This window comes from Panthera pardus, unplaced genomic scaffold (genome assembly GCF_024362965.1).
Source record: "Panthera pardus isolate Hobbes unplaced genomic scaffold, ASM2436296v1 HiC_scaffold_6, whole genome shotgun sequence".
In the NCBI taxonomy this organism is placed as follows: domain Eukaryota; kingdom Metazoa; phylum Chordata; class Mammalia; order Carnivora; family Felidae; genus Panthera; species Panthera pardus.
In genome coordinates this window covers 51,425,567-51,438,262 of record NW_026526991.1, presented here as the reverse complement: position 1 = coordinate 51,438,262, position 12,696 = coordinate 51,425,567, and the positions used below count along the sequence as shown (strand labels likewise).

Genomic DNA, 12,696 nt, shown 5'->3' with positions numbered 1-12,696 from the left:
AAAATTCTTATGTCTCAAAGACGAAAAAGACTTTGCTTACTCTCACCAAAGAAACCCTTAGTATTTAAGCATCCTGTGGTTAATACAACATGCTTGTTTAACTCTTTCATAGAATAGTAATTTTACTGAGATAGATATATTTACAGTACAAATAATTTTCTTTTTTTTTTTTTTTTGGTCTTATAGCAACTTCATAACTCAGGTATACACTTAATTGTGAATCAAGGTACTTTTTATTACAGTAGACACTGTCAAATCAATCATTATATTAGCTTGTTAAACCCAATTTAAGTGGAGGAGAACTTTCTTAAGATTATGCCAAAGTATATAATAGTGAATTAAGGATGGCGGGGGAGTGGCCACAAAGAATGTAGACACGCTGCTAAGGTTCTCTGCCCCTGTCACCATATATCGGATTTAACAGAAAGCCACTCCTAGAAGTACTTTCCATTTGCTCTTCTGTGGCTTTTTAAAGATTTTACCAATCCTTATGCTATGACCAGAAAAATAATTTCGATTTTTATGAATGTGTTAAAAAAGCACATGTGGGGCTCTGGTGTGACGCCCATTTCATTAGGAAGCAAGTGGGGGTGGTTGGGTTCTGTCCGTTCTGTACCTTTCTCGCAGTGAGGGCCATAGAATCCATCAGGACACTCACAGATGCGTCTTTCATTACAAAAGCCTCCATTTCGGCACCCTCCTGGGCATTCGGCTTCACCAAAGAGAAACAAGGTTACACCCCTTGAAACTGTGTTGGGGGAATTAACTGCGGGCATGAAGAGGCTAGTGCTGATGTTCCCCCCTGTGCACTGATTATCATAATCTACTGAATACTGATAACTTCTACCTCATTCTCTCTGTACCCCTTGTCCTTCACTAAATCCTCATCAAAGTAAGATTTTGTTTCTCTCAATCCCACTTACAATAGCGGGGGGCTCAATGGAGGAAGGCAAAGCAAGCGTTATTCTGCCTTCGTCCCCACCTATCAATCTACTGTACCTTCTTAGATTCACCCTGAAATAAAATGAATGGAATTGCCCACGATATTCACTTTCAGAGGGCAGAATGACCTTTTGGTACATCTTTATTTGCTTATGTTTTTAAAGTACGCTTCGTGCCCAGCATGGAGCCCAGCGTGGGGCTTGAACTGTCAACTCTGAGATCAAGACCTGAGCTGAGATTAAGAGTTGGATGCTTAACTGACTAAGCCACCCAGACATCCCTTGGTACATCTTTAGAGTACTGAAAGCCTCTCGAGCTTAAGTTCTGTGCTGGAAAAGCTTGTATCAGGATGGGAAAAAAATCTAGACCTTCATGCTTAAGTGGGCATCAGGGTGAGGTGCCTATGCCTGGCAGAGATTGCTGGTGTGATGGTGGCACTCTGTGCTCTGGAGAAGTCAGCCGCACCAAGCTTGTGGCAGTTGTGGCAGATAAGAGTTGTATTGCCTTGACAAGGGGTAGTTGCTGGTAATGACTGGTGATCTTGCTATGAGACTGGGGACTCCCAAAGATTATGCTGGAAGAGGGGAAGGAGAAAAGTAGAAGAGAGGGCTTTTGAAGGGGTATTGGAGTTCCCAAAATTGTGAGTGGGATCATAGCAGAGAAAGTCTGTCTTAGTACTATACTGGACCCCGTGGTTACCAGCCTCCTGCCATTAGTGTGGTTATAATTATACCAAAAAATTATCCTCTTCCTTCCTTCGCTCCCTCCCTTTCTTTCTTTTTCTTTTCTTTTCTTTTCTTTCTTTATTTCTTTCTTCCTTTCTTTCTTTCTTCCTTCCTTCCTTTCCTTCCCTTCTTCCCCTCCCTTTCCTCCTTCCTTCTTTCTTCCCCATCTCTCTCCTTCCTTCCTTCCTTCCTCTTTCTTTCTTTCTTTCTTTCTTTCTTTCTTTCTTTCTTTCTTTCTTTCTTTCTTTCTTTCTTTCTTTCTTTCTTTCTTTCTTTCTTTCCCCATCACACCTGCAAGTTTTATGAGCCTTTTCTTGATGATGATCACTGATTACCTTGTTGACATGTTTTAAAGAAGATAGCATTTTGAGGCGTCTGTAGGATGGTGTTGCCTTCAGAATTCATTACAATCACGTTCACTTCAAAAGCTGCCACTCCATCTTGTTTTCCAAGACATGGGAAACCAACCTGAACAACTAAAGAAAAAGCAAGTATAGAGAAACAGTTTATTTAGTTGATTCCAGTTATATAGACATCTTGGTAGGAGAGACAAAGAACAAAGCAAACGTGTTCCTATTTCATTATTTCATATTCTTGTATCTACACCACAGTAGAGACTGTATTTTGATCATATGAGCATTCTCCAAAGAATTTATACATCATGCTGGGTGGAGAAAGAATGAATAATGCATTAATATGTACCTTACTGATATGGAATTGGGGATATTTTGTTCCTAGTCTGGGCTTGTACTATCTTGAAAAAGAGATTTTCTCTAAAAATTAAAGGTGCAAATAGGCAGCACAGATTGATGCCAGCAAGAAACTTGTGGGCATCTTTACCAGCCTCCATATAATCCAAAAAAGAGCTTTAAAAACAGTATTCCAGAATTTTTAAAATAAAGCCCCATATAGGCACGAGCTTTAGTTTCAAGCTCGGTGTGCTTGAAAGTGACAAAATATATTCTTTGGAAATATCCTACAACGCAGACTAGACTCCAGTTATTGGATTGAGTTAGTGAAGCTAATATTTTCTTAGGCTAATATTAAAATGTGTCCATATCTTGGGATCTAGAAGAGAGTTTGGTGTGATGAAATAATCTCACAAACTTATACCTAATAATTTAGGTTCATAAAAATGAGCCATTTGCTTTTTGGGAGTATAATGATCACTTGGGGTGTATCATGTTGACTTAGCAAATGAGTGGCGGCCAAAGATGATGGTGTACTGAGAGGGCAAGGAGGGCACCAATTGTGGAGTGCCCACAAGTAAGTGGGTGGAAACTGGATCAAGTCATTGGCTAAGAGACTGTGTAAATTTCTAAAATCCACTAGCTTATCATAACATATCCACTGGACGAGGGTGATTTAATTGATCCATTAGACTCTAGTTCTTCCTCATATATAGGAAGAAATATTGCTATAAATATACGTTTGAAATTTTACTTCCTTTTGTTTCCAGATAGCAGCTTATGGTTACTGCCAAGCTTGGGGAAATCATACCAAACCAAGAAAAATCCTTTCCCTGTAGAGTTTTCATAAAACTTTCCCCTAGATGTATAAGAAGACATGAGCTGGAAATTGGCTTGTTCTCCCATAAGGCACTGCACACAAGCTGGCCATATAATCTTAGTGTGCTTGGCAATCAAAAGCCCCTCGTAAGGCTTTGCCACCGTCAGTGTTTATTACTGTGCCTTTCTCAAAATAACATGGATTCCCAGTTCTCTTGAATCTGGAGATCTGACCATTGCAAACTAATCTGTTAAATGGTAAAAAGGAAATAGGGGCATTTTAATAGACATAAAAAGAGAGAGAAAAGCAAAATTGTGCCTGCAGTTCTAAAGTAAAATTGTCCCCGCTGAAAGCCTTGGTTTAAGGAAATCTTATACATGAAAATGCCAATTTACAAAACACAAAAATCCATTGTAGGGATTTCCATTTCAAAAAGAAGCAAAAGAGCTGGCAATTTCTTTCAATTGTTACTCTTCCAATGCATTTTCATTGTGTTCAATTCTAAAATTTCGTTAACCTTTCTCATGAATTTTTTACACGAATGGGTAGGCCAATAATTGCCCTCAGACACAAACAGATAGAAGAAACTGAAAGGATTGTTAAAGATAAAACTTTTAGAATTTTCTCCCCACATGTTATCATCCAAACTATTATTTTCCAGGTGCGTCTTTTTCCTGGACCTTTTTCAAGCCTCCACTTTGCAGCCCACTTAATTCTTTTAAAAAGGCGCTTCACTTTTCTTTTAACTCTCAGAATCTTGGCATGGAAGAGAAGATCCTTGTAAGTAAATTCATCTTCATTTCTGTTTATCAGCATTGTCAAATTTATTTTTTTAATTGTTTTTAATTAAAAAAAAATTTTTAATGCTTTTATTTTTGAGAGAGAGACAGAGTGCGAGCTGGGGAGGGGCAGAAAGAGGGAGGGAGACACAGAATCTGAAGCAGGCTCCAGGCTCTGAGCTGTCAGCACAGAGCCCGACATGGGGCTCGAACTCGTGAACCACAAGATCATAACCTGGGCCGAAGTTGGACACTCAAGCGACTGAGCCACCCAAGTGCCCCATCATTGTCAAATTTCAAAACACACTTTGGATATTAAATATCAAAAATGCCTTATTATATGTATGGAAAGTTCAGTTAAAAATAATTACTTGCTTGCTCTTTCTGCCATCTTGGAACCCGTGGAGGCCTGCTGGGAACAGGACTCCTGAAACGACAAATATGTCTGGAAGGCTGTGGTCCAAAGCCATTTTTGCTGGCTATAAGCGGGGTCTCCGGACCCAGAGGGAGCACACAGCTCTTCTTAAAATTGAAGGTGTTTATGCTCAAGATGAAACTGAATTCTGTCTAGGAAAGAGATGTGCTCATGTGTACAAAGCAAAGAACAACACAGTGACTCCTGGTGACAAACCGAATAAAACCAGAGTAATCTGGGGAAAAGTAACTCGTGCTCATGGAAACGGTGGCATGGTTTGTGCCAAATTCCGAAGCAACGTTCCTGCTAAAGCCATTGGCCACAGAATCTGTGTGATGCTGTACCCCTCAAGGATTTGAACTAACTGAAAAGTAAATACATAAAGGTGTAGATTTGTTCTCTTGTAAAAAAACCAAATTACTTGCTTGCACATATTTTCAAATGTGCTAAAAGCAAACCATTTATAAATATGCTTAAATTATGACATATTCACAGGCTCCAGTCATCAGGGGGAGGATCTAGAAGGTCTGGAGTGCTCACATAAAAGTGTGCGATCTGCTAACGTGACCTCTGAGTCAATGAAAAGTAAAGAAATATGCAGAGGTTTCCCTGGCCTGTGGTCATCTTAAAACTATGGTTCTGAACAATCCCAGGAAAGAGAACCAAGGATGCAAAATCCCATAGAAGTTCCACAAGGAAAACACAACACAAGTAACTTTCTTTTGAGTCTTCAAGATGAATTTTTCTCTTTAAGCGGTTAATTGCAAATTTGAGTCAAGATACAGTTTATCCATTTAACAAATATTGAGCATTTACTAACGTGCCAGCCACTATTCCAAGCACTGGGGATACTTTAGAGAACAGGACAAATAAAACCTCCTCCCTTTTGTGACATTTACGTTTCAGGGACTTGGTCTGAAGACAGTTTGTGAGAGTAACATTTTAATCACCTAAAAATCCAGAAAAAGAAACACTAAACATTTAAAGCCAGAGACTTAAATTGGAATTGAAAGTAGTTTCGGTGCTTGTTTTGGGTCTGCAACTACTGGATTCTTTGGGTATTGACCTTTATCATCTAATTTCAATTTGCCTGTATTTTAACTTCACAACAGATGCATAAATGTCTTCTGCATAAATATTGCCGAATGCTTAAAATAAGGATCTGAGAGAGAACTGCACTTGCTATGACCGAATGATTTAGGGTGGGTTTAAATCCTTTGGGCCTCAATTTCCTTATTTGGCAGTAAGACTAATATGATTTTTTTTTAAATTTTTTAAACATTTATTCATTTTTGAGAGACAGAGTGTGAGTGGGGGAGGGGCAGAGACAGTAAGAGAACTGTATCTTATTTGTTTTTGTAAATTCAGCACTTGGCATACTGTCTGTCACAGGCTAGGCACTGGCAGACACAAAGACCTTGTGGGAGACACATCCTTGTACCTTATACACACAGGCACACACTTCCACATAAATAGAACTTCACCACAGACAGTGGGAGACACGGAGAATAAGACATTAATGGCGTGCATGCAGAAAAACACACACAAAGAAAAAGAGATCTCTAAGGCAGAAAAAGCAGACTCTACATCCAAAGAATAATAGAAATGTAAAAGTTACGTTGTGTTTTTGCAACAACAAGCATAGGAGTAGAAAGCTACTTTTACCAAAAGCTAGATGAGATCCGTCCAGATGTGAATTTCAGCACATCTGTATAATGAAACCGAGGTAAATTAAAACAACTCAGAACAACTAAAGCAGACTGAACATAACTCACGTGGCATCCAAGTACACCCTTGATGTGCAACTGATTGATTGCACGTAAACTAACTCTCACACAGAAGTAAACAGCAAACGCATTCTGATTACATGCTTCTCCCACACTCAGAGGAGTATGGTGCTCACACGCCCTCAGCCTCCGGTCAGTCAGGGGAGCCGCTGCCCATACAAGGGAAGAGACGAGAGAGGGCGAGAGCTTATCCTCAGCCCCACACGACCACAGACTGATACGCGACCACACAAATAGTCATCAGTGTGGGCCAAGCGGTGCTGACAGCCATTCATCCTCTCACTAAATACTGAGCACCTTCCCTGGCTTCACGTTCTGCTAAAGACTGGGGTCACTGAGAAGATGGTCCCTCCAGCATTAGCACTTATTCCAAAATGTCTAGACATGGAATTCCTGGAAGTCTTGGTTGAGAAACAGGCCTGCTCTGTTGGTTTCATGGTATGACAGAAACAGTTTTCAAAGAGGCAGAGCCTTGGCTTCATGGAAACTGTTTTTGGTTATCCAATTTTACTGAACCAGCCTGCAGTTTGTATTTCCTGTTTTTGTTTTCTTCAGATGCCAGAAGGCAGGCACTTCGTAACTGTTAAAGATCAAGAGTTTTCTTTTCCATGCAATGTTCAGGCATAGAGGAGTCTGGGGGATAAAAGAACAACTTAGCAGCTTGAGGGTATAAAATAGACCAGTAGAATAATGAATACTACCTGGATGTTTAGGAGCAAAGACACACTGATCTGGTTACTTTTTAATAATTCAAGGTACCCTTACTGCTCCTACTGTGGGGACTGAGCTAATAAGGCTAATGAATAACTGCCCTTCAATGGGCTAAAATTCCCATAAACTTAGTGCACCTGCATTTCTGCAAACAAATCCTACATCTGCCTTTAAAACCTTATGTATGTGGGGGTGGGGTTGTATATGCGGTGTATCTGCGTTTATATGTGTGTGTGTGTGTGTGTGTGTGTGCACGCACGTGAGTCACAAGTCACCTCGCATAAGTCACCTCGTCCCAGAAAAAGGTTTATTCTTTTTCGTCCCACCTTTTCCAAAGCATCATTCACTTTCCCCCCTAAATTTTATTATTTATAAGGATTCTAGATTATTAGAAATTAAAGTTTTACCTAAGCGTGGAGTATTAAAATATTCCCACATCATATATTCAAATTGTGGTTGTTTCAATATCCTAAGAAGTAGAAATTTAGTAAGCTTTTTTTTACTAGACACTATAATGAACAAAACTGGGAAGAATTAGGATACAAGCATGAAATTGGAAATCCAGAGACGGAAGATTTATTGAATGTTGCGCAGGTGTAACTGTAATTAATGAATACGTTCTGAGTGCTCTACAAATGAGCCTGTATTCTTCTGATAATCAGGAAACAACAAAGGAAAAATGTTTAAATATAAAATGGCATTTGAGAGATATATTATGTATTTGTTTCATTCGTGAGTGCTTCTAAAAAGAAAGACTAAAACCTATGATCAAGAAAATTGTACACAAAAAAAATCATCTTTGACTAGAAAGAAACAGCAGGAGATGTGGCACGAGGCTGTGTAATGGCCATACTCGAAGAACGCCCTTGTCTCTGTGCAGTAATATGCGACAGCAGTAGCGATGTCATCTGCCTGGAATAGCAATATCCATGTATCTGGAATGGGATAGCCTTATCCTTGGGGCTACAAATCTCAGGTGAGTTTATCTCCAGAATCCAAGTCCTCGTTCCTTCACAGGAGATTCCTAGAACTCCAAACCCATCTAGATTGGAGGTAAATACTGTGGGAGGACTGCTGGTTATGCCAACAGCACCGGGATGACCCAAGAGAAACTCAGATTCACACTCTTGCTGTCTCCACCCACCTTGGTACCTATGGCAGGAAATTGGAAAAACTCTGCTTATTTAGTCCCCAACTCTTCCAATGCTGGGATGTGATCCTAGAGATCCACTGGAAGTAGTTGATAACCGCAACCTGAAAATGGACTTTATAAGGGTATCCGATTCCCTAATTATTGCATAGATTTATATTAGCCCTTAATGAGATTTTTATTTGATATCAAAGATAATCTAATTTTCCTCTAGAAAAATAAGACTATTTTTTTAAAGGACAGGGTTATGATATCAGCTATTTAAAAATATCATAAAACTAAAAATATGACAATATTGGAACAAATAGTAAGCTCTAAAACTCAATGTACAGAAGAACATAATGTGAAATAAAAAGCAGATCTTGAAACAATTCATCCTATCACACTGGAAAAGCTGATTACTCAGGAAAATAATTCGGGTTAGAGCCTCTTACTCCTACCGAAACAAATTTTGATAAAATAATAGAAGCATGTGTAAATTGATGTGGGAAACAAAGGCAGAAGGAAATGGCAGGTAGAACTAAATTTCCTTATAGCCTGCAACCCATTGACAAATACTTGAGGCAAGCAGAGTAAAATGTTTCTCCAGGAACTCCCTACTGTCTTAATGTTAATGTTTTGCTCCAGGGAAAACCACCTTAGCTTGACAATAGCTAGGCCTCCACTGTCTTGGGAGTCTTCTTTAGCATATGAAAATCTCACTAGAAACTTCCCCCCAGACTTTACCTCCCCCAACCCCGTAGTATATAACCAGTCTCTCCTCATGGCCCCAGGGCTGCTCTTCCTGCCCACGGGTCCTGTCCCCATGCTTCAATAAAATCACCTTAAAAAAATTTTTTTTAACGTTTATTTATTTTTTGAGAGACAGAGACAGAGCATGAGCTGGGGAGGGGACAGAGAGAGAGGGGGAGTCATAGATTCCGAAGCAGGCTCCAAGCTGTCAGTACAGAGCCCGACGCGAGGCTCGAACTCATGAACCATGAGATCATGACCTGAGCCAAAGTCGGACGCCTAACCGACTGAGCCACCCAGGCACACCAGCATCACTTTTTTTTGCACCAAAGACATCTTCAGGAATTCTCTTTGGCCACTGGCTCCAGACCCTGCAAACCCCACTATCACCCCCCAAAAACCTCATCATAAATTACCACTTACCAGCTCTCTGGAATAAGAGTTACCTTCCAAGCATAAAAGTAATAGGAAAAAGTGACAAAGAAAAGAATAGTTTTGACCACATAGGATTTTAAAGACTCTGCACATCGCCATCTTAAAAAAACTAAATAATAAGTTGAAAAATATGCCATAAAGTATAAATAGTTAAAATACAGTGAGCTTTGAAAATAAAGAGCACTATTATTTCAAATATAAAAATGAGTATAGTACACAGACATTTTACATTGTCTAATAGAGGCAGGAAAATGTCTTCTGCCTCTATTGAAATTAAAAAAACAAATGAAAAGAACACCAAGAAAACGCTTTTCATTTTTTAAGTCAGCAAAATAGTTGATGTGATTAATAACCCATACTGATGAAGTTACAATGAGCCAGGCACTCTCCCACACTGCTAGCCGGGGCAAAGGGGCACAGCCTGTGTGGAAAGTAATGTGGCATTTTGGCAATTTGTTCTAAAAGCCTTTTAAAATGCTCATAGTTCATGTCCTTTGACATAAGAATGGTACTTCTAAGAATTTATTTTAACAAAATAATGAGATGAGCTCTAAGATTTTGGTATACACATTAGTCCAATAAGTATTTTCTGAATGCCTGTTCTGTGCTCGGCCATGTGTTGGCAGTCATGGGGGATAAGACGAGCGGGTTTTCTGCTCAGTGACCATCTAGTACTTTGTAAAGGATGTTTATTGTGATATTTCTAGTATGAAAACCCTGAAAACAATCTAAGTAACACACAATAAGGGAATGAGTAAACTAATTATGGGGATGTTCATAAAATGGATAATAAGGGCATTAAAAACAACTTTTGGAAAAACCTAAATGACATGGGAAAATGCTTATGTTAAAATGTTAATAGTAAGAAAAAAAACAGTGCAAAACCAAATATGTAATATTATCACAACCATGGGAAAATATATATTCATAAACTAGAAGGAAATGAACATGTGTTTGAACACGTTAACATAAATGATCTCTGTACTTTTCTAAAAGTCTTATAAGACCTGGGCTATAGTCTCAGCTCCATTGCTTATTACTCATATATGACTTTGGGAAAGTCAGTGAAGGCTCTGATAGGGAAAAAATTATGTTATAAGATGGCCGATAGGGCTGATAGGGAATTCCAGACCCCGCTCAAAGGCTCCCCTTCCAGGTTCTTCTTCCTGCCTTGCTTGCCTTGCATGCCAAATTACTATTGTGGAAGTAAATGACTATAAATTGTCCTCCATGCTTATGCTGGGGACTCAGACCTCAGGAGTGATCTCCTCTGAGCCCATCAGTGTGAAATAAACCTCCTGCCTTCCAAGATCTCCAAGTGCTTGGTTCTTTCGCTAGGTGATCCAGACCAGGTTCCGTAACAACTCATAGGCCTGAATTTTCTAATTTGTAGAATGGAGCATTAATTCTGGCCTTGACTCCTTCCCAGAATTCAAATTAGATAATGTATGAAGTGCTATTTTGCAAGCTGAAAGCTCTAAACAAATAACCCATGCTATATTTTCTTAGCAGGGAAGGGTGATAAGCTCTCAAATATTAACCCCTTTCTTCCATTTTTCCATGTCTTTTCTCTCCTTCAAATTCCTATTTAATACAATGCTCATTTTGAGGATGTTTCTCTTGATTGGATTCCATCTGCCCCAAGTCACTTTTTTTTTTCATACTTATTGGCCAGATATATCTCATATGGTGACTTTCTTTAATCTGTGGTCACTTACCAACTGGGGCTATGTAGAGTCTTTAGGAAATCATAAAACTGCCAGTTAGTTACTCCTGTCCTAATGTTTTGCCTAAAGGAGACAGGAACATGCCGAGCTGCCCTCAAATCAACAGATCTCTTCAGGAAAACATTCCACAATTCATTCCTCTGATGGGCGACTTCTGGATCTTAAATATTATTCCCATTCCCATTACATTTTAAATGTAAACCTTCCTCCGAGGCAAAGACCACCCACCTGATGCCTTGTGAGGCACTGTTCCCAGCAGAGGGACATTGACAGTTGGGTCTGCCATGATGCCTTTATCCAGGGAGCGTAAGGACAGGAATTCATAGAAGTACTCTGCCTACAACAAAAGGCAATGACAATCAGTACCATGGGAACCACGGAGCTTGAGAAGGCATTTCTTCACTGGTCATTCCTTTGAAGGGAAAGTGACATTTTTCACTATAGGAACTCTGGTGGAGCACATGACATCCAAAAAATTGTGTAGGCAAAACTCGTCCTTCTGGATTTTAGAACTCTAGGAATTAGACTCTGGAGAGAAGTGATGCTTTAAAAACATTAATGACACCTATCCAAAATATCCACAAGGCAGCCTTTTAGCTTAATATTACTTAGTTGCTGTCTTTTAAAAGGATTGAGAAAAACATGCTCTTGAGGAAACAACTGGTGTCGAAACAATTAAGCAACTGTTAGTCCTTACACAATCAATCCACTTCGGCTTCTTGGGTCATTCTTTAAGTCTTTTGATCAGAATTTGGAAAGCTGTAAGATCTAAGGGAAAATGAAAGCAGTAACTTATTGGCAAAAGAAGATATTAAAGTGCAAAATTTAATGATTTTGCTGTTGAGATTTATTTTTCAGTACCATTCCCTTTGGCAGGATTACATTTAATGTCTCAATTTAATTATGGAGAGAAAAGCCTAAAAGTGCAAAAGCCACGGCCGCAATATGGCAACGAGTGATAAAATTTTACATTCTAAACATTTAAATTTTCCCACTAAGTCTAGTAGAAAAAAATAATTCCTCCTACTTGAATATCCATGAAACACTGAAACTAGTGAAGTCTGATCTCACTGGAGAGCTTTGATGCTTAACTGATTCTCAACTGGGTTATTCAAAAGATTTGTGATAGAAACAACGTGTTCTTGCTTGGGATTAAAGAAAAATCAATAAATAGTGTAGATGCCAAAATGAGAGGCAAGCTGAGTGGTTCTGCAGTTATCTGTAGAGATATACAGAATTTGGATGGGTTCATTAACTAAATTATTAATTACATGAATATGGGTTGCAAAGAAGTTTAAAAAAGAATATGGCCTTTCTTTATATTCAGCATAAAATTTATTTCCCAGTATGGAGGGTATTAAGAGATAGCTGGTAGACATTCACACAATTTTTTGTCCTAAGTCATAGAATCAATGTATTAGGTGTTAAGGACTTTGTAGGAGGATGATAATGCAAAGGGGTGATCTCAGCTGCTATGGGGACATTGGCTATGCTTGCAGCGTGTTGGAAAACACTTCCTGGTTTCACTGGACCAAAAGAAGCACCTTAGTTGACTAAATTCCCACTGTGGCCCCTTCTTTGGGTTGTGGCAGTGTTCCAGAAGACCACCATGAAGAGTCCTTGGTAACAAACTTTCATGAATTAATTTTATTAAATTCATTCACCAGGAGGGCCCTGAGGATAGAGTCAATTCCTACCCTGATGGAGGAAAGGCAGAGGACTGCAAGTCTGATGAAGGAAAGAAGTGTCATCAGGAAAGGTAAGTCAATTTGGAATGAATTCCT

General features: G+C 39.2%; 2 protein-coding genes across 2 annotated transcripts in view; one reads left to right on the top strand and one right to left on the bottom strand.

The window, feature by feature from the left end:
• The window catches only part of WIF1 (WNT inhibitory factor 1), a 68,888-nt gene that overhangs the window by 15,957 nt on the left and 40,235 nt on the right, over positions 1-12,696 (bottom strand). Inside the window, exons 3-5 of the mRNA XM_019455011.2 lie at positions 11,141-11,249; positions 2,003-2,143; positions 617-712 (exon numbers count right to left, since the gene is read on the bottom strand). Coding sequence (XP_019310556.2) covers positions 617-712; positions 2,003-2,143; positions 11,141-11,249 — 346 coding nt within the window. The remainder of the gene's footprint in view (positions 1-616; positions 713-2,002; positions 2,144-11,140; positions 11,250-12,696) is intronic.
• LOC109270442 (60S ribosomal protein L35a-like) lies at positions 4,336-4,781 on the top strand. Its single transcript, XM_053894755.1, has one exon. The coding sequence runs from the start codon at positions 4,397-4,399 to the stop codon at positions 4,727-4,729; it is 333 nt and encodes a 110-aa protein (XP_053750730.1). The 5' UTR covers positions 4,336-4,396; the 3' UTR covers positions 4,730-4,781.

What these genes read in the sequence shown, in the direction of transcription:
- LOC109270442 (XM_053894755.1), top strand. Translation starts at nt 4,397, where the DNA reads ATGTCTGGAAGGCTGTGGTCCAAAGCCATTTTTGCTGGCTATAAGCGG.